This window comes from Megalobrama amblycephala, linkage group LG4 (assembly GCF_018812025.1).
Source record: "Megalobrama amblycephala isolate DHTTF-2021 linkage group LG4, ASM1881202v1, whole genome shotgun sequence".
Taxonomy (NCBI): domain Eukaryota; kingdom Metazoa; phylum Chordata; class Actinopteri; order Cypriniformes; family Xenocyprididae; genus Megalobrama; species Megalobrama amblycephala.
In genome coordinates, this window is record NC_063047.1 from 13,791,699 (window position 1) to 13,819,689 (window position 27,991).

General features: G+C 37.7%; 3 protein-coding genes across 11 annotated transcripts; 1 reads left to right on the forward strand and 2 right to left on the reverse strand.

Moving 5' to 3' along the window:
- Window positions 1-4,443, reverse strand: barhl1a (BarH-like homeobox 1a). The gene is made up of 3 exons (XM_048187691.1): window positions 3,176-4,443; window positions 2,010-2,238; window positions 1-959 (listed from the first exon to the last, which is right to left on the reverse strand). Exons 1-3 carry the CDS (start codon window positions 3,570-3,572, stop codon window positions 680-682), a joined length of 906 nt encoding a protein of 301 aa, XP_048043648.1. The 5' UTR covers window positions 3,573-4,443; the 3' UTR covers window positions 1-679.
- On the forward strand, window positions 704-27,876 carry si:ch211-215c18.3. 6 transcript variants are annotated; one of them, XM_048187698.1, is made up of 5 exons: window positions 704-838; window positions 18,572-18,710; window positions 23,802-23,869; window positions 26,724-27,143; window positions 27,371-27,876. In XM_048187698.1, exons 3-5 carry the CDS (start codon window positions 23,830-23,832, stop codon window positions 27,475-27,477), a joined length of 567 nt encoding a protein of 188 aa, XP_048043655.1. In that variant the 5' UTR covers window positions 704-838; window positions 18,572-18,710; window positions 23,802-23,829; the 3' UTR covers window positions 27,478-27,876. The 6 variants fall into 6 exon arrangements, with proteins under 6 accessions (XP_048043655.1, XP_048043658.1, XP_048043656.1 ...); XM_048187701.1 differs by having other exon boundaries at window positions 26,727-27,143; XM_048187699.1 differs by lacking the exon at window positions 704-838 and having other exon boundaries at window positions 18,013-18,710.
- On the reverse strand, window positions 4,572-22,404 carry cfap77 (cilia and flagella associated protein 77). 4 transcript variants are annotated; one of them, XM_048187694.1, is made up of 7 exons: window positions 22,267-22,404; window positions 20,963-21,043; window positions 13,060-13,159; window positions 11,210-11,438; window positions 7,662-7,767; window positions 7,469-7,570; window positions 4,572-4,774 (listed from the first exon to the last, which is right to left on the reverse strand). In XM_048187694.1, exons 2-7 carry the CDS (start codon window positions 21,023-21,025, stop codon window positions 4,652-4,654), a joined length of 723 nt encoding a protein of 240 aa, XP_048043651.1. In that variant the 5' UTR covers window positions 21,026-21,043; window positions 22,267-22,404; the 3' UTR covers window positions 4,572-4,651. The 4 variants fall into 4 exon arrangements, with proteins under 4 accessions (XP_048043651.1, XP_048043649.1, XP_048043650.1 ...); XM_048187692.1 differs by having other exon boundaries at window positions 22,238-22,368; XM_048187693.1 differs by lacking the exon at window positions 22,267-22,404 and adding an exon at window positions 21,231-21,425.
- Window positions 27,877-27,991: the final 115 nt, after the last annotated feature.

Genomic DNA, 27,991 nt, shown 5'->3' on the forward strand with positions numbered 1-27,991 from the left:
TGACAAATTCAGTCTTTTATTTAGAAAAGTATTTTGGCGTCTGTTGAACTGGGGTTGTAAAGTACCCATAACCACAACACTATTTCTACAAAAAACTGTTTATACAGGTTGCAGTGCTATTTTTTTCGTTGATCTGTGTATTTCATATTGTGGATTTTTTTTTTTTTTTTTGTAAAACAGCCGCACAGCAATACAACCACCATCACAATAATCGGTGATAAATTACATTTCAGTTATACAGTCATTTGTTAATCAGTAATTTTAGTTTTATTATGTTTATTCGTAAAATGCATGTTTATCTTTAGGCAGAATAAAAGAAAATCCACAATTGTTCAGTATTGCATATGGTTCCACTGAAATTGACAAAAATTATTTTTATGAGGTTTATTTTGGTTTGTTTGCGTCATAATTTTGTGCAAATAAACCACGCGATTTCCTATAGGGGAAAAGCAACTTATCAGAACACAGTCACGAGGTTCATGGGGTGATGAACCTCATCAAATAATTTTCTGATAACTTCTCTCGCACTTTAAAGTTAAATAAATAGTTAGCATTCACCTTTTGGTCAGAGTCATTTGGAAAGTCTATTATTGCGCGTTTAGGTTTTCAGTTTCATGGGTATTGTCCAAGCGCGACCCTGTCGTTCCTGAGGTTGGAGCTGTTGTCAGGTTGGATCAGTTCATCGCGGCGTGTGTCGCGGTACCACTCCAGAGAGAGATGCTGGATCTCCGCCGCCCTGAAGTCCGTGCAGGAGGATCCTCGGGACCAGAGGCCGCTGAACTGGTGGTGGAGGCGCGGACGGCCCTCTGTAGAGATACAACCCTGGCCCCGGGTCGAGGTTAGAGACCAAACTTTGAGGGTAGAAATAGGGTGATGGGAACATTCTCTGTAGAGCTGAGTAATTCCCTGCTTCTGCGAGGAGCTCCAGCCCAACGGCTGTCTGCCGTTTCCACTTCGTTCTGTTAGAAACAAACAACATAGGCCTCATTGATTTGATATGCATACTAGTGTTCACGTTTTCTTAAAACATTCTCATTAAATGGTTAAAATTCTTGGGAAAACAATGTTCCCGTAGTTTAGCTTATTATTATTATTATTATTAATAAAATATATTAAAAAAAAAAAAATCGTGTAGGCTAAGCCAGATCAAAGTGTGAAACATGCAGGAAGCCATTTTGTTGTCATGTGACACTAAAACAACAAAACAAAGGCGATCCTTTTAAATGTCAAAGTCTTTATGTCTTAGTTCTTTCAGATTTTTCTTTTTCAAATAAATTGATATTATGAAAACTAACGATTTGTTCTTGTCATATAGGAACCCTAAGAGAACTTAGTGATTTAAAAAATGTTTTAAAATTAAGGTGCAAGAAATAGCCTATATTTAGGCCTAGTATTTTCTCTCTTTTTTGTATTTTCCGCCCAAAAATGTCTTAAACCAACAAGAATTTTAAAAAAATTACATTTTTTTTTCTCCAAAATTGCCGTAATGCAGTAAAAGGTAAAGTGTGAACAAGTATTTGCCGATTGATAGAAAGTTTTTGTTCGTCGAGGATGAATCCGTGTAATATCCTGTTGAACACTCATCCGTCAAATTGTCACTCAGCAAAGAGCCATTTCAGATAAATAATTCAGAATTTTGGCAATTGTTTAATTACTACTCGGAAGCTAAATTATTGATACATGATGCAGTAATTTATTATTTATGACTAAATGTGTTGGACTCATGGTGTTCGAGGTTGTATATGTACAACTTTTTTCCCCAGTTGTAGTTTAATTTGACAGGATAACAGCAACAGCAAACAACTACTACAAGCAATTCTTTTACAATGATATTAATAATATTTTTATAAATATTAAACTTTTCGTGTTTTTTGTATAAAACCTTTAGGCCTATATTTAAAGGCCTTTTAAAACGGTTCAGAACTGCTAGTATAGCCTACTTCTGTATCTTTGACTTTAAAAAAAAGAAAAACCTTGGCTATTATGTTTCACAAGATGTTTGTATTCACCTGCGGTTTTGGTACCATGTTTTGACCTGTGTGTCAGTGAGGTTGAGAGATGCTGCCAGCTCCATCCTGTCCTGCACGCTCAGATACTTCTGACGCTCGAAGCTGCGCTCGAGCTGCGCCAGCTGGTGATCAGTGAACGCAGTGCGGGCTTTACGAGGCTTCTTCAGCCTGGAGCTGGGGCTGTCCCTGTCCCTACTGCTGGAGATTTCTCGATCAGCCTCGTCTTTCACTGAAAACACCATGCAAATATACACCATAAACATTTGTAATTTTGACAGAAATTACATTGACACTTTTTTTTTTTACATTCTCGTGTTTGTTTGCCCATTTCCCATTAGTAAATTTCTTCAATTTCACGTTTAATTATTTTAAATGTCTGACGTTTCAACAGCACTAAAACTTTTTTGATAATATTAGGCCTATATTGTTGTAATGTTGCATTAAAATAATTTTAAAAAGCAGCTTTATCGAGCTGCAATAAGAACTTGAGACTCAAATGCGGATTGTATATGACACGCTTTGGGTTACACATTTTATCATCAGATGGCCAAATCCATAGCCAAAATTCTCTAATGAAACACCTTTATTGCTAGTCAGTTGTGAGCAAACAGATCCTCTCGATTGAACCTGTATCAGGACATTTGGTTTGGTTTTGAAACCATTAAAAATATTGACTAAAGTGACCTTCAAAACAGAGATTAGTTCTCATTTAAATACCTTATACCTTGACAAATGATTACATTGAACAGCGTTATAGGAACGAAGAGAAACGAAAACGAAAGTAAGATCATAAAAATCTTAATAATTTGATATATTTTTCTTGCCAGCAATGTGTATTTATTATTTTGTGATCTCTTGGAAAAACCTCCGTCTTCAGGCGTTCATATTTTGGATCTTTATTTTAAACATCATAACTTATATATATATATATATATATATATATATATATATATATATGACTTGGTATGTTTACCTGATTTCTTAGCAAAATGCATAATGGCGTGACCATAACAATTTTAATTTACAGCAAACCGTTTTAAAAAACCTAATCTAATGTACCTAAACCTAAAATGTAATTGTGTTTGTATTATGAATCTTTTGAGCATATATTTACCTTCAAAGTTTCTTTGTAAGATGTTTAAAAAAACAAGATTAGTGTGTCTCACCCCTGTATTCACTGTCCGAGGACGAATTGCTGTGAAGTTTGTCCATACAGTCTTCAGCATCTTGTGCTAACTGTCCAGTGCTGGAATAAGGAGCACAGGCTGCCAGAGGTTTGCAGTCCGCTAGTATGTCTCTGATCAAGAACGAGGACGTGACTGTTCTCGGCTGCTGGGATATTTGTAAAGGAGAGTCCAGTCCGAGAGCGCGAGCGTGTCTTTGCACTGCGTCTTCCACTGAGGTCCGTCTCGGGGAGGGAGGCGACGAGCAGCCGCTGTCCATGTCCGACCGCGGGCTCAACTCCGCTGGAGACCTGCATTCCCCCTTGGACATACACGGGCTGGTAGGTCTGTGAGAAAGTATAGACTCGATCCCAAAGCTCGACCCGTTTGATACCTCCATTGTGAATCAAATTAAAATCAAATGTGCATTTGTCCTTTCTGACACTGGTTTTGGTGATACAGCTGAGAAATGTGCAGATTCAAAACGGCAAAATCAGATCATAATTCTGAAGAAGAAAAAAACTCCTTCCAAACTCCTTTTGATACTGTCCCAGAAAGAAAGGTCCACTATTAACAAGAGATCTTCTGCTGTTGATTGCAGCTTAGTTTTGTTTAAACTATTCTCATACAGTCCCTCAAAAGCGAATCCGTGAAGTGCACAGGTCAGTTTCAGCACCAAGGACAGGTACAACTACTCACCCCGCACATAAGAGCACTCGGTATATAACTATTCATTAGCTTGAAAACTTATCTGGCTTTCTAGAGGCACAACTACAACCATACTAACCCCCTAATCATTTGACCTAAACCCGATGCTGATGTGTAAAGTTCTAGCTCAGGTCTGCGAGGACTAAACCTGTGTAACGGAGTATAAACACAGGCAGTGATCTCCACGACCTGAAAATGACACCCTCAAGGAAACAGCCAATACCGGAGGAGGAACACGCTTTTAAAGGTGTCCATTCCGCGTTTGTCCCGAGCGCCACGTCGTTATTGGTTAAAGGGTGTTTTTTGGGGGGGGATGATCACGTATGTGTTGTGGGAGGAGGAGAAACATAGTCAACCCTCCTTTTTTGTCCTAAATAAAATGCAGATACGTAATACGTGACATGTGGATCCAGCACAAGATGCTGGATTTTTACATTTAGCACTTTGCCAGTTTCCTTTTTTTCCTTCATCAGAACAACATCTAAACCAGGGTTTTTTAAACTTTTACAGACCCAGAGACCCGAAATCTTAGATATCCCAGGGACTGATATAAATAGATTTATCATTATGATTATCAGATCATTAGTTTAATTATATATTTATTTAAATAGTCAGAAATGTACTATATATATATATATATATAATATGTGTGTGTGTGTTTGTGTTTTGACAAAATTAAAACAGAAGAACAAATTGTCAATTTTTTTTTATTGAGAGATTATTACTTCAAGAAGATGTCATATAAACAGAGATGTAATAATCTTTGCTCAATTAATCCACTGTGTAAATGCCTTGACCCAGAATCCCTCTTCTGCTTGCAGACTCTGAGTATAGGGTACTCATGGCTTTCTTCCTGGCTTCAGGATTGCGAAAGGTGTCCAGAGCTGGTCCCACCTACAGAATAAGTGTCCGGTTTATATATCAGAAATTTTATGAGATATATATATATATATATATATATATATATATGGATAGATAGAGAGAGAGAGAGGTTTGCAGTCCGCTAGTGTTTTAAATATTGTATGCTCTTTTGCAGTCCGCAAAAGAGCATACAATATCATCTGATCTGAGAAATTGTCCTAGAGATTTAGATTGATAGATCCTAGATTGAGGCCTATTGCAGTTCAACATTGAAAATAAAAAAAATATGAATGACAGAGGAAAGTAACATGGATGGCACTATTGGAACATGGAAGGCATTCTGTTTTGATACACAAAAGTGTAGTCAGAATAGTTGAACATTAAAAAACATAGCTCGGTAAAAGGGAGCAGAGACGCTTTGCCCACATTTTACTTCTGTAGCATCTAAGCTGGTACATAAAAATGTATACTGACAGCTATTAAATAATAGAACTTGTTGGCACAGCATATTTATAATTTGAACAATGGCTCAAAACAGCAGATATGTACACCAGGGGGTTTCAAATATGTATTTTATACGTTTAACGTCTTCCAAAGGCTAGTTCTTGTTTATGGCATGTTTGTGAACAGCAAAAACGCGCTGAAACTTTACTGGTGTGTCACCTCACGTTTTAAATTTATTTACTTGTTTATCTTTTTCCTTTTCCTACCCTAAAAAATCTGTTGCCTCCCACAAACACTTTTGACACCTCCAAACCTTTTTGAATTAAATAGGAGGAACACACGTCTCTAGAAAGGTGGAATGAAAGAGATGTAAGAGAAGGTGACAATACAAACAAACAAACAACAGGAATGAAGAAAATGAGTGTAGAATGAAGAAGAGAGTCAAGGATGCAAATGTCGAACCTGGTGCTATCAGGACAGCTACTTGACAGGCTGTAATGAGGAGAGGTAAATCTTTTATAAGGTTAACGCTCCTCTCTCTCTCCATCAGCTGTCATACAAGAGAGAATTTAGCGCAGGCGTGCAACCAAAATAACACTCTCCCTCCCTCATTAGAGCCGACTGAGGGTGGACGACAGGACAGGCAGCCACGGGGTGTGTGTGTGTGTGTGTGTGTGGTTGGGGAGGGGGTTGTAATTTGCAGAGGAAATCCAGACAGAGAGGAAAAAATAGGATGGAGGAGAAGTGCACGGAAAGAGTTAAAAGGAAAACTAGCGGTATTATATATCAATGTACAGTACAAGCATAATGTGCATGTTTAGCCATGTGTCATGGTGAAACAATGCAAATAAATATATGTATCATGTTTTTGTGTGAAAATATTAAATTTAATATTTAGGAGCCACATTTATTGCTTTTAACAACAGTCACTTCTCTTTGCTATGATGAAGGAACATTTTAGTGGTTTTAAATACAGATTTTACAACAAATGTTATTCTCAACCAATATTTGTTATAATATATTTTATTTTTTTGGAATAACATTATCCATTTATCCAACAAAACTCTGTTGTGAATATATATATATATATATATATATATATATATATATATTTATTTACACACATTGACAAATTAACAACGTCAATAAAAAGTCTCACAAACCTAAAAAAAATACCTCACAAATCGGAACTAACCGACTGAAAAGAGTCATTTTTTTGTGAATCGTATGCAAAGTCCTGTTCATTGTTTTGTGCAAGAAACGCAGCGCACACTCTAAAAGGATGATCTGGACAAAACACAAAGCTTTCTCGGCTGGCTTTTAAATTATTTTGCAGAAAGACTAAATTATGATTTTTGTTGTATTTGCATCTATTTTAATCATGGAGCCCTGTGTAAATAAATACTGTGGCTAGTGCATTATATGTATTGTGGTGTTCTGCCGTCAGTGCTTGTAAAGGTGTGTTAGGATGTGTGTAAGGGCCATCATTAGCTCAGCGGGAGTCTGATTCCTTCATAATTGGAAGCATTGGGGATTGTCAATGGAGAATTTTTATGCACCGCTGACAGGAAGAGCTGTCAGGCTGGTAGTCTGCTTGTCGACGCAAAAGACCAATAAAAACAAAGCACTTTTGATTTACTTGATGCTTTTGCGTTAAGGCTAGCAGAGGGACCAAAACTGAAGGGGTTAGTGTGCATGTGAACAATCGTAAGGGCTTGAGGCAGATATTGTTACTTTCAGCTTAGATTTTTAGAGTCACGCTGTCACAACACACACACTCACACATGTTGGGTTTTCATGTTTTATGGGGACTTTCCATAGACATAATGATTCTTATATTGTACAAACTGTATATTCTATCCCCTAATCCTACCCATCACAGAAAGCTTTCTGCATTTTTACATTTTCAAAAAACATCACTTAGTATTATTTATAAGTGGTTTTCCTTGTAGGGACCAAAATATTTCCCCATGATGACAAGGATTTCGTATATATTCGTACATTTTGTCTCCATAAGGTAGGGTTTACGAGGACCACACACACACTCAGACACACACGCACACTCACACTCTCTCTCTCATCCATGTATACACACACAGTACACTGATCCTGGTTATCTTTTCAGTGCGAGTCAACTAAACCAATGAATGAAAAAAAATATAACAAATAATGCATATCGTTTTGAAAAGTTGCCACAAATATGACATAATTATGTATTATTTAAAAATAAGTACACTAATTAATTGAGTTGAAGAAACATTAGCCTAGAGATTCAGTTTTCACCTGCTGGAAACGAGGTAGTTTCCATGTGGACGGGGCCTCAGGCAAGGGCCGACTCTTGCGGAGCAGGGTGGTTCGTGTGTCCTGTATACGTCCAAGCTGAGCCTGTGAAGAAAAGAGGCAGCTTCACTAGATGCTTACAGCTTAATGATTTTTCTCTTTGCAGCAAAGTAATTTTGCGAGATCCTCCACAGACCTTCTTATGCTGATGGGCTTGTAGGGCTCTGTCCTTGACCTGCTGCTCTTCCAGCCATCTCTGAGCGTACTTGTACTCCATGAGCTCAGAGATTGGGGTAGATGGTCTGAAATGGAACAAAACAGTTTTCTCAGGTTGCCCACATCTGAATCTGCAGAATTCTGTGGAACTGATTTACACACAGGGATAGTTCACCTAAAAATGAAAAATCTGTCATCATTTACTCACACTCATGTTGTTCTAAATCTGTATGACTTTCTTTATAATGTAGATCATAAAAGAAGATATTTTGAGAAACGTTTCAGTGGGGGGTTTTTTGTTTTTGTTTTTTTCCTTTTTGTCCACATAGTGGAAGTAAATGGTAACCAAAACTTGTTACCAACATTCTTTAAATATCTTTTGTGTTCTGCGGGAAAAAGAGAAAGTCGTACAGATTTGGAATGACATGATGATAGAATTTTCATTTTTGAGAGGACAATCCCTTTAATATATAAAGGCAAAGGGAAAAAAGCATTTAGTAAAAATAATTTAAAATTCAAGATTCATGCCAGAAAATTATGTATTTATTGCTTTAATCTACTAACAGCCTTAAAAAGCATGAATAATCTTTCTTTCTGTAAACTTTTTACATGTAGGTGCGCTACTAAAACATTAAACTGGTGTTGTGCTGGAAACCCATGTAACAAAACAGAATACAAAGTGAGAATATATTAATTATCATCCCACTTGCAATAGATACAGATGTCATGTTCATGCAGACGAATGAGTAAGCTGCAGACACAAACAATACATCCGGCAAAAAAAGCAGACACAATCTGAATATATCGTATTCAGTGTGGATGAAGAAAAGTCTTATTTTTGGTCCTTTTCAAGCGTCATAACTTTGTGAACCCTGAAAATTACCATGTTTGAGTTGTGTTGTAGAATGCAGTCCAAATCAACAAATCAGTATTTACTCTCGTAAATAAGCATAACTATATTAAGCCTTCAAAAACAGAACTTGCAACCATATTCTCTATGAACGTGGCCTCTGTATAAATAATAACAGTGTTAACACTATGTTAGTAAGCCCGTGGTAGCCGTGGCCTGGGGCAGTTATTTAGAAATATTTGGCCAAATATTTAGAGGGTCAGACTTGTTACCCAAAGGTTGTGGGTTCGATTCTCAATACCAAGGAAAATGGAGGAGTGAATGAGCTATGCTTTCTTCGACCCTCAATGCCCACAACTGAGGTGCCCTTGAGCAAGGCACCTAACCCCCAATCACTCTCCAGGTGCCGCAGCAAAAATAGCTGCCCACTGCTCTGGGTGTGTGTTCACTAGTCACTGCTCCTAATGTGTGTGCACTAACTTGGGTTAAATGCAGAGGACAAATTCCAAGTATGTGTTAACCATACTTGATCTTCACACCATGTCACGTATATAAGACTCAAAATCTCCAGTGATATGTACACCGTGCAGTTGGTGTTATTTCTTCATTTAAAAAAAGTGGATGTATATTCTATCTGGGCCTTGTGATCAACGGCACAACATCCTAATGAGTTTAAATAGGCTGCTAAGAGAGCTTCCCAATCCGGTCATCCTAACACTGGGTGGAGTCACTAGCATTTGATCCTGGACTGCCAGGTGTAAAGTTGTGAAAGCAACACTCGCTCGAACAGACATCTCTAGATGTAGTAGTGTTGCTCTGGTATGTATGTGCGTGCTGTATTTCATGTGTGTGTATGGGGATGGTGACATTTTGTGCAAGGATCCAGGCACACCCTCATTAGGGCTGACCGTGGCATTGGCAAACAGCAATTGATGGATAGAGTGCAGGGCCAAACAAGTCCCTGTGGACCCCTGATCTTACCTCTCATTGCTCCAGACCTCCTTCCTCCTGACTGGCTCTTGAAACACACTCTCACCCAACACTTCTCACACTGGATGTATCAACATCAAGTGAGTGTGTGCGTGTGTGTGTGTGTGTGAAAGAGAGAAAGTCTGGACACAAAGCTGTGTTTTCAGTTAAATAATTCAGCTCCATTTCAACAGTATCAAGGCCCAAGAGGAAGAGAACAAAAAAGAAAGCAGGTGGAAGGCAGAAGGAAGGAGTGAAGGGAGCTTGTGGCACAGCGGACTGCTGTAATAATCCTAGCTCTGCTCTCAGCAGAGTGCTCGTGTCATACCTCAATGGACACAGAGCTCAAAGATGAGTGCTCTCTTCCTTCCTTCTCCCTCTTTCTCCGTTTCTTACAGATATACACATTCCTATATCTCTTTTACTTCTCTGGTCTTTCTTTTTTGCCTCATCCAGTGAAACAAATCACTTTCTAAACTGATCAAGACTCGCCCGTGTCTTATTTCTACACAAAAATGATGTAAGAGATGGTCCTGTTCTTACAGCTATTTACAGATTTGCTCCCTCAAAATATCCAGGGAAGAAAAAACGATATGAGAAGTGAGGGAGACACATTATAAGCCTTATCAGACTGGCTCATGAATATTATTTAAGAGACAATATTCACCCTAGAGTCCTAAATGACTTGCTGAAAGGCTGGTGAGTGAGTGATGGCCATATTAGGATCTATTCCGTTTAATAACACTGAAAAAAAATTATGTAGGAAATACTTTAAAACAATTTTCACCCTGAAATTTCTAGTGAATTTCACAAAATAATTACAAAGAAATGCCAAAAGTAAAACTTTGAATTAAAGTCAGCATGAAACTGAAGTTGTGATGGTTTTTTCTTCCCTATTCTGACGTATATCACAGAGAGACGGCTTCTTAAACAAGTTAAAAATTAGGGTGGGACATGATTTTGTCCATCGAGAATAGATTGGATGGTTGGTTTGCTATTGCTGTGATCTCATTTGAGTAACAGGTTGTCCCGCCCTCACGTCATCAGAGAACAGAAGATATCACTGCAAGAGGGAGGGGAAGATATTTTGATTAAAGATTATGTGGGCACACTGTCATTCTTAAAATATGATTATTTTCCAAATAATTTTCCAAAATTGATTGTAAGAAATATTATTAATTATTAAATATGTAAAATATCTAAAATTAATATCTAAAATATAATGGTTTATAATATGCCTGATATGCTCCTGAATGTATCCTTCTGATGTTCTGAAAAACTAAAAATTTTATAGGCAAGGCTTTGTGGCTGATGATAAATTCCAAGTGTTTTTGAATGTTTTGATTCACTACCTATATCTGATGCGAGGGTGTGTGTATGTGGGTGGAAGATGTAAACAGACAGTGAGAAAGAGACAAAGACACAAGGAGGTGTCATTAAGATGCATATCAATAAAATCGGTTTATTCCTCTTTATAAAAAAATGATTATTGAGATTTCAAATTATGTAGTAACAGCCTAACTAATAGGAATAGTAGTATTAATATTTCCTTTAAAAATGTGAATGATGGTTTTCATTATGACTAACGGTTTGCTTCTTTCCGATTCCTCTCAGCACAGCTTTGGTTTGAGACTCTTAAGACAAGCTAACAATGATTGCGACTGCGATATATATATATATACCATTATAGTGAACACAGCTACACTCACCTGTTAGAAATGCCAAATGAAGCATCTGGTGGTATGCGAGGTGGGGCAGATCTGCGAAACCCCTCTCTGGTCAAAGGCTGGCGCCGAATGTCGTGGGTGGCACGGTACTGCTGCAGCTCTTTAGCAGTAACCAAGCCTGACTTGACCCCTTCTCGGTTAAGGGCGATAAAATCCCTCTCAGCCGCCCTGTTTCTGGTAGACATAGTGTGAGTGCGCCAGCTGGAGATAGCTAAAAGAGAGAAATCACAGTATGAAAATACTATGAAAAAGAAAGACTCCAATAATCTATTCAATTCAGCACACAAAATTCCTGAGGAGAAGGATTACACTACAATGTTTTATAATCAGTATTTTTGTCTTGTTTGTCCATAATATCAAAACATCTTTAAATTTACTTGAGAAGCAAAAATGCACAAGATACAAAGACTTGTTTTCAGAAGATATATCTTGAATATTAAGCATAAATGTAATAACATTTACATTTATGTAATAACATTGTTAGATTTATGTGTAAAACGAGAAAAATGTAATTCAAGAAATATTCACTTATCTCGTCTTATCTTGTTTTAACCTGTCACCCCCCTTTTGAGCATAGATATCTATTTAACAAAATAATTTGAACTCGATAATCACTAGAAAATCAAAACCATATGTCTATCCAAGTTATGTTCCCAATTTGAACTTGATACCACAAAAATTGTGCCCACTAAAAGGTTTTAAAGTACCTTTACCATGGTAATTTAAAAACGGTTTTCACAGGATGAATTTTGAGCGTTTGAATGATACCTAATTTATGATGATTACTAAAATATGTGATAAGGGAAAATAGTCTGCCAACTGTCTCTACCGGAATACTGACAGTTAAAATGCTATGGATATTTTCACTTAAAAACAAAGAAATTGCCTTTTTCTTACAGTGTCGCAGCTGGTTTTATTGGTGTAAATAAGTAATATTTTAGTTTACCAAAAGACTTCGGTACAACTTAGACCAGGGGTGTCAAACCCAGTTCCTGGAGGGCCACTGTCCTGCAAACTTTAGCTCAAACCTAAATGAAACACACCTGAACCAGTTTATGCAAGGTCTTTAGGATTACTAGAAACACTACTATACTAGATAGGTAGAGTACACTATAAAACAACTTAATTAAAATACTTCAGTTGGAGTTTAAAAAACTCATTATACTTTTACCTTCTTTGGAACACTTCATTTAGAAACATTAGCAGTATTCAAACTATTAGACACAGTCATAGACAGATCAACACGAGAAAACACAAAACTGTACAATGGCTTTGGTGACTGGCAGCGCATTCCTCTGGCACCAGGTAAATAACAGTAGGGCACAGGCTCCAGCAGGGCTCTGGCTGACATGTTCAAAACCAAGCAGAGATCAATTTAGGGTGTTTTCTGAAATAATAGTTACATTAGGATTTGTAATGAGTAAGCTTAGATAAGCATGACAGGGTAACTGCATCATAGTTCATGGGACTGTATAAGGGCTTGACACTTGCAGTCACTGCCTGTCGTCCGTTGGAAGTGCATAATTAAAGTGTGAGACAGGGGAGCCAGTGCAGAAGCCAGGCACAGTTTAGTATGCGCACTGACAGCACAGGCTAAGCGCCTGAGGGGACACTTACTCAAGAAAACGCACTGTGACATCATCCTGTGACAAGAGTTGATGGGGAACGGGTGTGGTGTCTCATAAACAAAAGGTTTTGAGTTAGTGTAGATGTAGCTTTATAACGGTGGTATCATAATAATGTTTTCAATGTAAAGCCAACAGTGTTAAAGTTTTAAAGGCAAATATAGAACTACTCCATTGTCAATTTTACAAAATTGTCTTGCCACTTACCCTCTGGCACTCCTCCATCCTGAACTGTGGTCGCCGTCCCAAAAACAAAGTCAGGTCCTGGACAGGACAAACCTCTCGACTTGGCCTTTCCAAGAGCTGGCTATAAAGAACACACAGGACTGAGATAAATACTGTTTAGTTTTACTACTATAATACTATAACTATTTCATGAATAGTGTCCTTGTGTTTTTAATTGAATTGTTTAATAAATTTAGATAAAAAATGTTTAAAGGCACAAGGAAAAATTTCTTCCCCCAGGTCATCTACCTCATAAACAAGTTCTCCCCACTGTGCAATAATAATATTAATCATAAAAAACATGCATTACTTATTTTATACTTGAATTTATTTGACATATCCAACCACTTTCCTTATTCGCATTCCCTCGCATAACTGTATCTTTAGATTATTTTGTACATACATATTTGTTTTCTATCGAATAGTTAGTATTTATATACATTTTATTCACTTATTTTATTTTATAACCCGTCTTGTCAAATAAATAGGCAATGAATTCTCTAATTCTGATTCTAAATGTAAATTAAAATTAAATAAATGTTTTAAAATACATTGAATTACATCTAGTTTTCTCTCCAAAGGCTGTTTTATGTGTATATTTACTGACAGAGAACAGTAGCTCTATTTTTTTTCTGAACCTATAAACTGTCAATCAAACTGTCAATCAGCATCAATTACATCACCACAATAAAAGCGCTCTTAAACTGAAGCATTTAACGGCGCAAGACAATGCATGCATCACAATGTCAAAGTTTTATGGACCTCTAGAGTGGCAGCTGATTTCTTGATTGACAGGCAGTTTTTCGACCCATACCTTCAAATTGTAGCACACCAAAAGCATCTGATTGTGTCTATTAATAAAATCATAATTATGCACAAACTTATTACCATAAAACATGCCGCAAAAGAAGCCCAAATGACTGCGGCGTCTGGCAGCTCAGTAAAAACGAATTCCCATTGAACGTTGATGCGAGTGATCTTGATGGCTGATTTCTTCAGTCAGGGCTCAGTCTGAATCACTAACACAATGTAGTCCAGTCAGTTCATGTAAAGTATGATTTATGTCTCCAGAGTCATAACTGTAAGATGAGTGACAGCTAAAGTGTTGAAAAAGGCAACACTTATCTTGCCATGTGTGTTGGGGGGTTGGGCGGGGGGATTTACCCCCTATCATCATCTACTCAAAAAGAATCTCTCGTGGGGCAAAAGAAAAGCCCACTATTTTTCTCTGAGCTCTGTTAAACAGCTCAAAGCCCTGTTTTAAGAGCAGCTTAGCTTCGAAAAGGTGGAAAATTGAGAATCAAACCACGGCAAAGGTGACAACCGGATGTATCAAAAGTGATCTGTGGAATATGGTGCCTGAGCATTCCAGAAGCACATATCTTTGATCTTTGATGGAACATGAGGGAGGTGTGCTCATGTGTCAGTCACAGAGTTACATTCATGTCGGCGCTTCTCCTCGCGCTGCCGTATGCGATTTTTGGAAGGAGAAAAGAATTAGCGTGGTGAGTCTGTCATCATCTCTGGAGATCTCTGTGTGTTTGCTGTGTTCTAAAGACTTAATTCTTGTTTAAAAACCCTCAATCCTTCATTCTGAGCTTTGAATGGTCTATGCTGAAAAATGGATTTGAAAGATATTTGTCACTGGACCCCCACCAATCATGCTGGGCAAGTAAAGCCCTCCAAAAAGCGAATACAACTGCCAAACTCGGCTCTTTTTTTTTTATGGCGAATCCCAAATTGAGATATCCTAAATCTTTTTTGGCCTTTTAACTCACAGACACCCAACCTCTAGTTAACATATCTGCTGAAACGTATCAAACGTTTCTTAAAAGTGCCAATCTTTTGAGTAAGTGCCACCAGGCTTCTCGGCCAACCCTTTAATCCCCTTCACAATTTTAATCTGCAGATTGTTTTGAGGAGATCACTTAGAGATGCCTGAAGGAACGTGTTGACCGCTGGCGTAAAACGGCTAATCAGACCCCTCAAAACATTATTGGGCCTTTCATTCACAATAAAAGGGCTGAAAGAGAAGGGGACAACAGAAAAGGCAAGTCGGGCGAAGGATTATGTTAAGCAAAAGCTCCTTTTATATTGTCATTTACTGGTGATCTGTCTCTATATTGTGCTTTCATTAACCAGGCATGGACCTGCTGAATGAACCAGGGGCCGGCATGAGAATAGGGCGGCTTCAGGAGAGGCTACACGAGGGTCAGCGGGAGCAGATTATTCGCACAGGCTAAAAGAGACAGAGAACAGGGGGACATAATCATCTCTTACTAAGGAGACCCCTTCAGTCTATTCAGGCACCCGTGCTTTAATTTCACCGTCCTTTTGTGTCTCTCTTGCTCATGTGTGCTTTTAGGATTTCGCTTGAGCTGCAGAGATTAGCTTAGCGCTGACCCTGAGAGTCTATCACTGCACTTTTCAGTCCCGTCGCCGGTCCTGTTTGAACACTTGCACAAGTTGCTTTTTCTCAGATGTTGTCTCTCTAAGCGAATACCATGTGGTATTTGGCTTTTTTCTCTCCTAAATCTCACCCAGACATCATTCCCGACAGCCTTGCTACTAGATTTACACAAATTTCAGAGAGGAAGCTTCTGGATAAAACTGGTCTGCACCTCCTGTCCAAGACCTACTAGGTTTGCGCTGTCCCACCGGAACCGGTTTAATCTTGTCAGGCAGCAGCATGGAGAATTGTGAGCCAGGCCTGATCATCTCATCTCATCGGCGCTGACAGACAGCTTTGCCATGAGTTCCTCTGTCAGACTTACAAATAAAAGTGCCCATGATGATGATTAGAGGATAACGGCAGTAATGCGCACCGAACTGTCTCCACTAATTATTATCCTGCTCTTCCAGCTCGGTTCAGCGCCATCTGGTGCCTGATTACAGGACAGCGGGCACGTTGGCTTAAAATTAATCTCTTCATCTCTACTAAGCTAAATTGAGAGAATGAACGGCAGAGAGAAAGTGAAAGTGGGAAAGCGCTAGAAAGAATCTGTATCTTTGTCGCTGTGTGATCTGATACAATTCACGAGGAGAGAATTTAAATATAGTCGCTGTTATAAAGAAGCAGAGAAGGAACCGTGGTCTATAATCATAATGTACTAGAAGGGGATCTGGGAAATGTCAGTATGTTTAAGTCAGCTAAAAAAATACATTTATTAAAAAGAATTAGATCAAAAATGCTGAGGGGTGAGGAAGTGGAATCAAAACCCTAACTTTCTCATCAGATCACAGCTTTTCTCTTTTCTGGCTAAATCCGTCAACTCTAAATTAATATCAGCCCACTTCTTAAACCCCCAGAATGTCAATGCGCACATATGTGCAACGCAAACATACACGCACATTCATCTCATCTCCTCTATAGCCTGGCTGGTTATTAAGATGCTAACTCTCTTTATGTGTGGCAAATCCTGAAGCTTTGGGTATAATTGATGAGGCATTTCCATAAAGAGGGCCAGCTAATTGGGAGCATGTGTCTGGGCAAGCTTGTGCTACCCTTCTTCAATGCAGATGAGTGTTATCCTACCTCTTTAGGTGTATGTATGCTTAAGTATGTACGTGTGGGTGTGTTTAATGAAAAAATGGATCGCAAACTGCATAAACCATGTGAAAAAGCAAGGATTCAAGCTGTCCTCAACCTGGACTAAAATTGTACGTGCAGCTGGATCAGTGACTTTTTTTTAAGTATGGAGTCAGTAACATTTTGTAAAGAACATTTTGTAAAGAAATTAATATTCAGCAAGGACACAGTAAATTGTTCAAAAAGGCATTTACAGTGTTACAAAAGATGCTTATTTCAAATAAATGCTGTTATTTGGAACTATTTATTCATCAAAGAATCCTGAAAAAATACAAAGCACCACAAATGTTTTCAACATTGAAGAAAAGTCTCCTGAGCAGCAAATCAGCATATTAGAATGAATTCTGAAGGATCATGTGACGTGTGCAGTAATGGCTGCTGAAAACGCATGCTTTACCATCACATGCATAGTTACATTTTAAAATGTACATACTAGAAAACTGTTATTTTCCAATGTAATGATTTCACAATTACTGTTTTTCTGATTTCAAACTTTTGAACGGTAGTGTACATACAATTACTTTGCATGCTACGTATAGCATGTTTTAAATTATATTTTTTGGGGAGTATAAAGTAACCAATATCAGGGTGGTAAAACTGTCCCAATATCATAATAATTACAAAAAACAACAAAAAAACAACAAAAAAAATGAAACTAGTTTGCCATAATATTTTATTATTTTATTATACAAAGTGTTGTGGTGCGACAAAGTCATTAAATTTAATCTCTTTTGAAAATGGTATAAAACTTTTTACGATAACTAAATTAGCGTCCACACCAATGGACGATATTGTTCTGTTTATTCTAAGTGCGCAATGCAGTTATGTTGTTGCTTTAAATGCTCAAACTCTTTAAGCAGGATGTATTCTGATTGGCTGTCAATGTTTTTATTGTTCAACAGAGTAAGAGTCGTTCTGAAAGTGATTCCAAGCAAGAATATTGTTTCTCTGCCGTTATCATTATAGTTGTGGTGTGTGGATTCTGCTATTCTTTATATTTAGAACCATTTTTAGAACTAAATCGTTATATATATTGTCCTTGATGTGAACTGGCCTTAAGAACTTAGATTTTTCCTTTTCCTATTTGTCTTTGACCCAGTTAGTTAGTTAATAGATATAGTAGGGGTGTAACAATATATAATGTCACAATATATCACAATATAAAATGCAACAATATGTATCGTGGATAGTGACAATATGTATTGTGTAAAGTTCACCCAAAACAAAAGTTTACAAGTTTACAGAGTTTTAGTGTCAGTACTACATTAAACTACTAGGCCTATATATAATGTTGAATATAATGTATAATAAAACAATTGGGGAATATTTGTGGGTCCTGATAATGCCAAAAAGTGTTACCAGTAAAAAGTGGCCCACATTATTTTAAATATATCTAGTCAGTGACAGAGTGCAAGCATACTTGTCTAAAATAATTCTGTATTTTCAGCTACAGAATCATGTATATTTTTATTCTGGTGTCACCATTGTCCTGTGTATTGGATTACCAGCACCAAGTCCAAGCCTATTCACTTCCACCCCCAATATAATACAAAAATTTAGCTTTTTATTCAAAAGTACATTTTTTGTTAACCGTTTACCATATGTCTTGGAGTATAACAATAATATCGTATTGTGATATGTATCGAATCATGACATGAGGGTATCATTAAACCCCTAAAATATAGATAACATAAATAGTTAGCAACTGAACATGGACAAGAATGATATATGAATTTTCATTCTATTAATCCATAAATAAAATGTATACAGCCCCTGTTTTGACAGGCTACATAAGCCAAAGGTCTCTTTACATATCTCATTTACATTAATCTATTATGCAAGCACTTTACAGTTATGTATTGGGTTCATGGTTATGTATCTGTCTCTCTGTGCTTGTGTTTACAGTGGTCCCAGCTGGATCCCATTAATAATAAGGACCTATGTTGCTACAGCGACCGCGTGGAAGCTAAAGCACCTTGCAGAGTTGTGGTTTATGAAGCACTGTACGCGTGGGCCTAACTGTAGATCCCTATGTACAGCTGAGGTGGGTGAAGGTCAAGGTCGGGGGCCAGATCCTTTGCAATTCAAATAAATTCCAGAGGCCAATTAAAGTCAGTAGGCAACTGTATAAATTTTTTTGCTTCATTTGCCAAATCTCACACTCTGATAATGCTTTTTAAAGTACCCTGAGCCTTCAAAAGATATTTTAAAATTTTATACACTGAAGTTTAATTCAGGCAAAACAAGCTTTAGGCCAGAACGCATATACATAATAAATTTGAGCTGCAGGCAAGTATCGGCTACAGTATAGAACTGCTTAAGAATGAACCGCAGATTGCCGTGTGTCTACCATTAGCTACATAGGCTGAATGAAGTGAATGGTAATGAGTGGGAAGAGGGGACTGTGAATAGGGCCCAGCCAGCCTGCTGCACAGCAGGTCTCTCTCAGACACCAGAGAACAACAAAAGCCCCAAATCTGCTCCCCTGATCTCTAATTTACTGGTCATCAGGGAATACAGGCATGAAAACAGGATTTATTGGCCATGCCTCATCAAAAAGGAATTAAGAAGAGGAGAGGCCTTTTTTGTACTTTTCTCACCATTAACTTTTTGGTCACAAATGGCTCTCAGGGTGCTCGGTTCTACACTCTTGAAAATAAAAGTTCCAAAAGGGGGTTTTGCAGCGATGCCATAGAAGTGAATAGTTCTTAAACAAACCTTTTTGTGTGTGTGTGTGTGTGTGTGTGTGTGTGTGTGTGTGTGTGGAGAACATTTTAATAATCTGAAGAACCTTTTTCAACTGTAAAGAACCTTTTGTGAAGTGGAAAGGTTCTATGGATGTTAAAGCTTCATGAAGTGCAGATGCAGACTAATTCATCTCCTTTTCATTTTGAGGCCCATTAGCACATTACTAAGATATATGTCCCTTTTCCCCACGGGACAGCCATACATCAGCCCTGCGTAAGCAGAGAAAACTCCTGCGATGATGAACTGCTGTGCAGGCCGACAAGAGATGCTCTCAGCACAAGGGACTTGCTGCAGTTGGCCTATTTCTTAATGAATATGAGCCTTTCACGAGTCTCCCGTTACATAGCAAGCAGGCAAAGACAACCTCCGCTGATTGAAGGGGGATGAGGGTGAACGTTCGAACCTACAGCTCTCAAAACTAGATGCACGAGAGGGAAGAAATAGAGCAACATCAGGCAACGCCACAAGAACAAAAGCTTAAATCCTCACAGATGACTCTGTCATTGTTCCAGCGCATTGCCAAAACCTGTAGCTATGACTGCTTACAATGAAAAAGAATGAGAAATCCTTGATCTCGAGGGACTATGGGAACATGCACGCAGTTCATTATCATAGTCATTTAAATACAGTAATCCTATTTTCTGCATCAGTCAGAAGGGGCATATCAAATAACCCTAGAGAACATTAGAAAGAAAGGAGGGGTGAGAGCAAGCAAAGGTCTAACGGAGGCCTCTTATCCCAGCAGGGATGGACAGGATGATTGGATGAGTGTGAAAAGAGAAAGGCCATGGGAGCAAGAGGAGAGGAGAAACGTTGAGGATTGTGCAGGTTCATTTCATTCTCCCTTCTGCTCCAATGGAAGACTTGATGAAGTTGAAATGAAGCAGAATTAGATGAAAGATACGCTGGAAGTACTTAGTTAAAGATTCGAGGCTTGCGCTGGGTCTAACAAAGAGGGTTCACTAGAGGAGAAGGCAGAGAAAAACACTCTTACATATAAACACCATTCCTCAAATCTCAGTACCGCATTCTCTTAAAAATAAAAGTTCTACGTTGGCATTTTTGGTTTTAGGAAGAACCAATGAAATGAATTAGGCTAATTGAAAGTTCTTCTATGGCATCACTGTGAAAACCCTTTTTTGGCACCTTTATTGTTTACTCTTTAGCTTGATTAGTATTAGTGCTACGTGACCTGAACGGGGTGTGTGAGATAAAGCAGACACCCGAAATGTGCAGTCCTGCTGTGGTATTCCAGGGACATTGCGGAGAAACGCTGGACTAGATCACAAGCATATCATGGTGAGATTTATTCCGAGACTATCTCTGCCATCTAGTGGTCATTTTAGTTATGGCGTTGTTTAGTTGTGTTTCCAAACAATAAGGTGAATGATTCCAGCATTAATTTGTGAAACACATAAAGACTGATTATTGGTTTGGGAGAATATTAATTGTAGGGGCTAAAATAATTAATATGTGGTGCTATGCAGAGAAATAAAGTTACATAGTTGTTAGTTCACTGAAGTCAAATCCATCAATATCAGTCCTGACCTTAATTAATAGAGGACGATGCAGCATAGACTCTCTCACCACACCAACACGAGGACTTTCCATCTCTGATTCGTTGAACCTCTGGTAAAATACAAATATTATAGATCATTAGGCCAATACTATATGATTATTTGTCAAAAAATAAATAAATGAATAACAGTTACTATAGTACATATAGATTATATTATCGAAAACAACGTCGCCGAGTTATCAGCTATGACATATTTTGGCATATGTTAGAGCTATTATTTGAAAGAAGATATCTAACCTGTTGGGAAAGATGACACCTTGAAAAATACGGTTCACGGAAGGATTTTGTGGATAAACAAACCTTGCTGAACCTTGTTGTGGTAATTTCAGTTCAAAAGTACTAAAATACACCAGAGTTACAAACGGTTTCAGCGATTTCACAGGCCGTGAGGCAAACCTTCCTTCTGGTTGTGTTTCGTTGTCATGGAGATGGGACGCTTCTGTTCTGCAAGCCCGAGTATCATACTGTTATCATTGACGATAATTGTTCGTTTAAAAAATATTAATTAACTATTTGTATTTATAGTGATATATATATATATATATATATATATATATATATATATATATATATATATATATATATATATATATATATATATATATAACTCCATATAACCAAAATTCCAAGCTCATTCTTAATTCGTTGTGTTGACCGGCCATGATCGCGCCTCCAGTACGATAGAGGGCAGCAGATGCAAAGACAGACCCCACAATACGTGAGGAGTGAAGTGACGTGTAGCCAAGTGTGGTGTCCCCGGGTGTCCCATACTCGAAATTTGTGCTCTGCTTCACCCATCCAAGTCCGCGCACACACAGCAGTGAGAATTGAACACAGTGCTGTTCATTCACTACCCCACCTACATACTGAGACTCGAACCCGCGACCTTCAGGTTACAAGTCCGACTCTTAGGCCACAACTGCCCATTAGGGTTAGGAATATTTGATCCTAAAATTATAGGAGGTCTCTGCGTAACAAAAAAGGGTGTTTTCTAATTTTGAGGCGTCTCAAGAGAAGCCAGGTTACTACGATCTATTTTTCTGTTGATATGGAAAAACATTTAGCAACATAGCGGGTGAATTATGTATATAATGTATATTATTACGATGTTACCCCTTTCTCCACTGACGTACTAAACTGTTCAAAGCATTTCAAAGAATATCTGACTCTGAATGGGAACATGGTTTGAGTAACAGGCTAATCATATCAATTACCGTTATTATAGAGAGCATAAAACACATTACCATTCTGTTACATCGACTTGTAGACGAACCTGTATAATTCACTCTTCCCCTGCTTCTGAATCAGTTTCTTGTTTAAACACATCTGGCTGAATTAAACCAGTATTTCCACTTGCCATAGTGGAGTTTTTATTACAGTAAAGTTGACCGACTAATCAGGCAGTCCGAGCTGGTGCGATTGAGTGGAGGCGGGGACTAATTTGCATATTCATGGAACCGCGTATACTAAATGATGCAAAGATTTAGTAGTTACATTCAAGCTATTTTAAGGCATAAATAGATTATTTTCAAGGGGAAAACGTTTAAATATGTCATTTTGGTTATTAAAGATGAGTTTTAAATGATAAAATTATTGACTACAAGGGGACTTTAACAACATATAGGCAATTAACCATATATCTAGAATTTGATAAAGTGAATAGAGTAAACCTTAGAATCGATAAACATGCAAGTCATAAACATAAGCAAACCACTCCTAGATTTAAGCAAACAAAACAACAGAGATATGGTCTGAGTCATTTCTGTGAAGAAACATTATGCTTTGTTCTAGGAAAGCTCTTGTTTGCTTTTCCTAAAGAAGCGGGCACTGAAATGTGAGGGGGTGACTATAAAAAAAAAACCTGTCCTAAACGATTCCATTTTGCGTGAAGAAGAGCAAAAGCAGCTCTTAATTTCTTGTTTACAGCGACATCTGCTGGTGGACATTTTAACATTGGCCAGCACAATTTCTCAGATCTGCTGCATCATCAATTGCTCCATCTCATCTACGACTGACTAAATTCCCACGGATGACCAAATATTCCCTAAGTGTTTTATGAGGTTCTTTTAGGAGTCTCCACATCCTCAATAATGTGTCTGAAAATGTGTTTACAATTATAGCCCAGCCACAGCCTGCATGTCAGTTTAAAGCGATAGGCTAATAAGGGGTGCCCACTTATTTTAACAAAGAGGAAAATATAAAACAAGACAATCAGCAGCAGTCAGAGGCAAGGTTAATCGAGCTAAGGAGAGTTTTCAGTTGACATTAGTGCATGCAGGACCCGGTGACTGCGGTCATCATTCGACTGCGGCGGAGCTGCGGCTTCCTCAGCAGCATCAGCATCTCCATCGACTCTCATCTTTTAGGAGACTAGAGTGCCTTGACTTGCAAGACGAGGAAACGGCCCGAATATATCGGCTTGGAGGTAACATTGTTCTTTAGCTATATGACAGTCTGCATTTGCATGTGTTTTCAGAAGTCCAATCGATTATTTCAGTAAGAAAGAAATCCTAGTTGAATGACCTGAACTATCCTTGAACAGATATGGGATGGGTCGGTCTGCGGTATTCGGTAATTTAGCACATGCGATTTAACCCGACCTAATTTGTTACTTGTGTAGGCCTACCCATATTTTGATTAGACTAAATCATTTTGAAAGGTGTATGGGTGAGATGTGTAGCCTAAAATTTAAATGTCAGGCTTTAACCTAAAACTGTGGGCCACATAATGACCTTTAAATCTCTTTCGTTTTTTATTTAATGTCTCTTAAGTAAGATATATGTCCAACATGTTTACCTTTTTTAACAGTTGTTTAGAGACGAAAATTGAAGAGGCAATGAAGTCTTATCCATCCATTGCAGCTTGTTTTGTGTTATGTAAGTAACAGTTTTAATTTTATCGAGATAATTAAGACAAGAAAGGACACTTATTCTTCATAAGACTTCACAAGTCTTCTTAAAATAACAAAGTTTATTTAGTTATATGTTGTGAGATGGTTTGAGGCTATAGCAATATGCAGTTGGGTAACTAAAATTTCAAACAGTGACATCTTATATGCTTCATCTAAGTATTTTTAAACAATTATCTTAAGATGTTTGTATGATTATTATAATGAGAATTGAAAATATTACAGCTTCTCAAAAATAATCAAAAATCATTAGGCTTGCTGCATAGCAATTTATATTTAAATAAATCAAATTTACATAGATGATTACTTGTGATGTTAATCCTTTAAAGTTGGCATCACCCTATCTATTTTTTCACTGTGAAATTACTCACCCTCATGTCGTTCCACACCCGTAAGACCTTCGTTTATCTTCGGAACACAAATGACGATATTTTTGATGAAATCTGAGAGGTATATGACTCGTCCATAGACGGCAATATAATCAACACATCTTCAAGGTCCAGAAAGGAACTAAAGACAACGCTAAAACCGTTGTCTTGACTGCAGTGGTTCAATCTTAATTTTATGAAGCGACGAGAATACTTTTGTGCGCAAAAACAAAACAAAAATAACGACTTTATTCAACATCTTCTCTGCTGTGTCATTCTCATACATTGTTTACGTCCAGCGCTTCCAGGTTCTACATCAGAACGCCGACTTATTATTGGCCGGCTCCTGCGTCCGCATCACACGCATGCGTCGTATTTTCATCACTTCATAAAATTAAGGTTTAAGCACTGTAGTCACGTCGACTGTTTTAACGATGTCTTTAAAACCTTTCTGGACCTTAAAAATGTTGATTTTATTGCTGTCTATGGATGAGTCATGTAGGCTACTTCTCAGATTTCATCAAAAATATCTTAATTTGTGTTTCGAAGATGAACGAAGGTCTTATGGGTGTGGAACGACATGAGGGTGAGTAATTAATGACATTATTTTCAGTTTTGGGTGAACTAACCCTTTAAAGCACGTACAAGACTGCTTTGTAGTCTGTGGTTCTGGATTGCACTCATAACACTTTTTTTTTATATCTGTATAGATCAGTGGTGCCCAACCCTGTTCCTGGAGATCTACCTACCTGCAGAGTTTAGTTTCAACCCTGATATAACACACCTGAATCAGCTAATTAAAGGATTAGTCCACTTTTAAATACACTTTTCCTGATAAATTTACTCACCCATGTCATCCAAGATGTTCATGTCTTTCTTTCGTCAGTCGAAAAGAAATGAAGGTTTTTGAGGAAAACATTCCAGGATTTTTCTCCTTACAGTGGATTTCAATGGCTACCAACAGATTGAAGGTCAAAATTACAGTTTCAGTGCAGCTTCAAGGGCTTTAAACGATACCAGATAAGTAATAAGGGTCTTATCTAGCGAATCGATCGGTCATTTTCGAAAAAAATACAACCGTTTATGCTTTATAAACAAAATATGGCATTGAACGTACTTTCCGCTTCCGCATTCTTCATAACGCTTACGCTGAATGTTCTACGCCTTCCCTATTCTACTTACGGAACGAACGCGGCGCCAGTTTCATTTTTTTCCGTAACTTGAATAGGGATGGCGTAGGATATTCAGCGTAAGCGTTATGAAGAATGCGGAAGCGGAAAGGACGTTCAAGGCAATATTTTGTTTATAAAGCATAAACGGTTGTATGTTTTTATTACTCGTCTGGTATCATTTAAAGCCTTTGAAGCTGCACTGAAACTGTAATTTTGACCTTCAACCTGTTGGTAGCCATTGAAATCCACTGTAAGGAGAATAATACTGGAATATTTTCCTCAAAAACCTTCATTTCTTTTCGACTGACGAAAGAAAGACATCTTGGATGACATGGGTGAGTAAATTTATCAGGAAAAGTGTATTTAAAAGTGGACTAATCCTTTAAGATCTTAAGGAGCACTTGATAATTACAGCAGGTGTGTTGAGCAGGGCTGGAGCTGAACTCTGCAGGAAGGTAGATCTCCAGGAACGGGTTTGGGCACCCCTGCTATAGATATATGTGACCCGCTCTGGCAAAATGAGTTGGAAGTCGCAACGTTCTATTTTAAGATATGGGCCGATAATGTGGAAAAACAATGAAAAAATCAATTTTTTTAAGCTAATTTCAAAGAACAGACTTTCAAAAATAATCTCCCAAAGTTTCGAAGTCCAGATAATTGAGTAAAGGTATTTAAATGGCTATTAAATTTGACATGGTTTTACTAAATTCGCTGGAAATGAACTTCTCAACTCCTCTCATCACTTATGAGCATTTCCCGGTATCCCCTGAAACGTCACTATCTCTGCTCTCCAAATATGGTGTTACACATTGTATAGAACCAATCAAAAAGCTTAGAAATGTCTTTGGTCAAATTAAGCTGTAAAATAAATAGTTTATCCCTTTAAATGCAATGGATTTTGAAAGATATCAACAAAACAACGGGCAAAAAACTTTAAAAGCGATTTTCTCAGGTTTTCAATTGGAAAAAGAGGGCCATAATTCAAATGGGTATGACTTTGACTAGGATATCATTTTAAAGCTTATTGTCTCATCTTTCCATTGATACCAAAATCTCAGTTTTGAAATTTGGGTCACTGCGACTCATTTTGCTGGATCAGGTCACATATCTGAAATATATGTCTATAAGTATGCAGGGGCACATAATTATTCTATTAAAAGAACAAAATGCTCATTTCATTTTTGAAAATGTCAACTGCTCCATAAGCATTAGCAAGCATTTCCTATTTTAAAGCATTAGCATAAGCATTTCCTATTTTAAAGCGGTTGTGCTTTTCTCTCAGTAGCATGTCTGTCATGTATGATGGTTGTGGCCTCTGCAACAAACCCATACCAAAAACCCGGCTTCTTGGATTTTGACTCCTGGTTCTGGAACACCCCTCGAGGGCCACAGATGTACTCCTGCATTACCTACATTGAGAAGAACCTCCGGGTTGACTGTGAATTCCCAGAGACCCACAAGATTCCCGGGCCGTTCTGTGAATTCAAACAGGATGGGCGACTCATGGGATCCACCTACCCAAACACCCCAGTCCACATGATCCCACCAATTGAGACCCGACGCCGAGCCAATGTCTCCCTGGTGTCACCTAACATTTGTCGCCTCACCTGGATGCCTATGTCTGATGACCGTGCGTACACTTACACCTGCAGGGTTTATCAGGGCAACACCTGGAAGGAGAACAGCATGGCATTCCACCAAAGTGAGTTTAAACATGTCTCAACAAAATCCCCTTAACGTATGCTGAAAGCAGTATAACTTGGCATTTATACAAAGCCTGCTCAAATTTAAATTAAAGGTGTTGTCACTGCTTGTGAGATTTTCTTCTTTCAAAATCTGTGTGTTTTCACAATCTATATGCTTTTATAATCTGTGTGTTCTAAACTAATTGCTCTGTTGCATCATGATCTGTCTCTCTGTTTCCAACAGGAAATCTTCTGGTGTGCTCTGCATTAAGCATATTTTTCCACACTGGACCATGGATTTTTGCAGTTGTGATATCACTTCCTGTTTCTCTTGGGTTTCTGTCAGAATGACCAGCCCTACATCGAGCAACCTAAAACTCGAAGCCATTCTTACATTTAACTGCCTTTCACATTTTAAGTTACATTTATATTTAATTTTTTATTTATTTATTTTTTATTTTTTGCTTTACAGCCCCATTTAGGTTTTGTGGACATCAATGTCATTACAACTTCAGGATTCACTGTGAAAAGCAAACCGATATAATGCATGTGACCCACTCAAGTATATATGGCCAAAATTTGTTCAAAATTAAGATAATGTATATCTTTAATTACACTAATAATGTAAACTAATTAATAATTACACTACTGTTCAAAAGTTTAGAGTCAGTAAGACTATTTTTTTAAAAGATGATGCATATAATACATTTACATTTAAATACATTTATAATATTATAATGTAAAAAGATTTCAATTTCAAATAAATTCTGTTCTTTTGAACTTTCTATTTATCAAAGAATCCTGAAAAAAAAAAAATAAAAGAAGTATGTCTTCAACATTTATAATATAAGAAATGTTTCTCAAG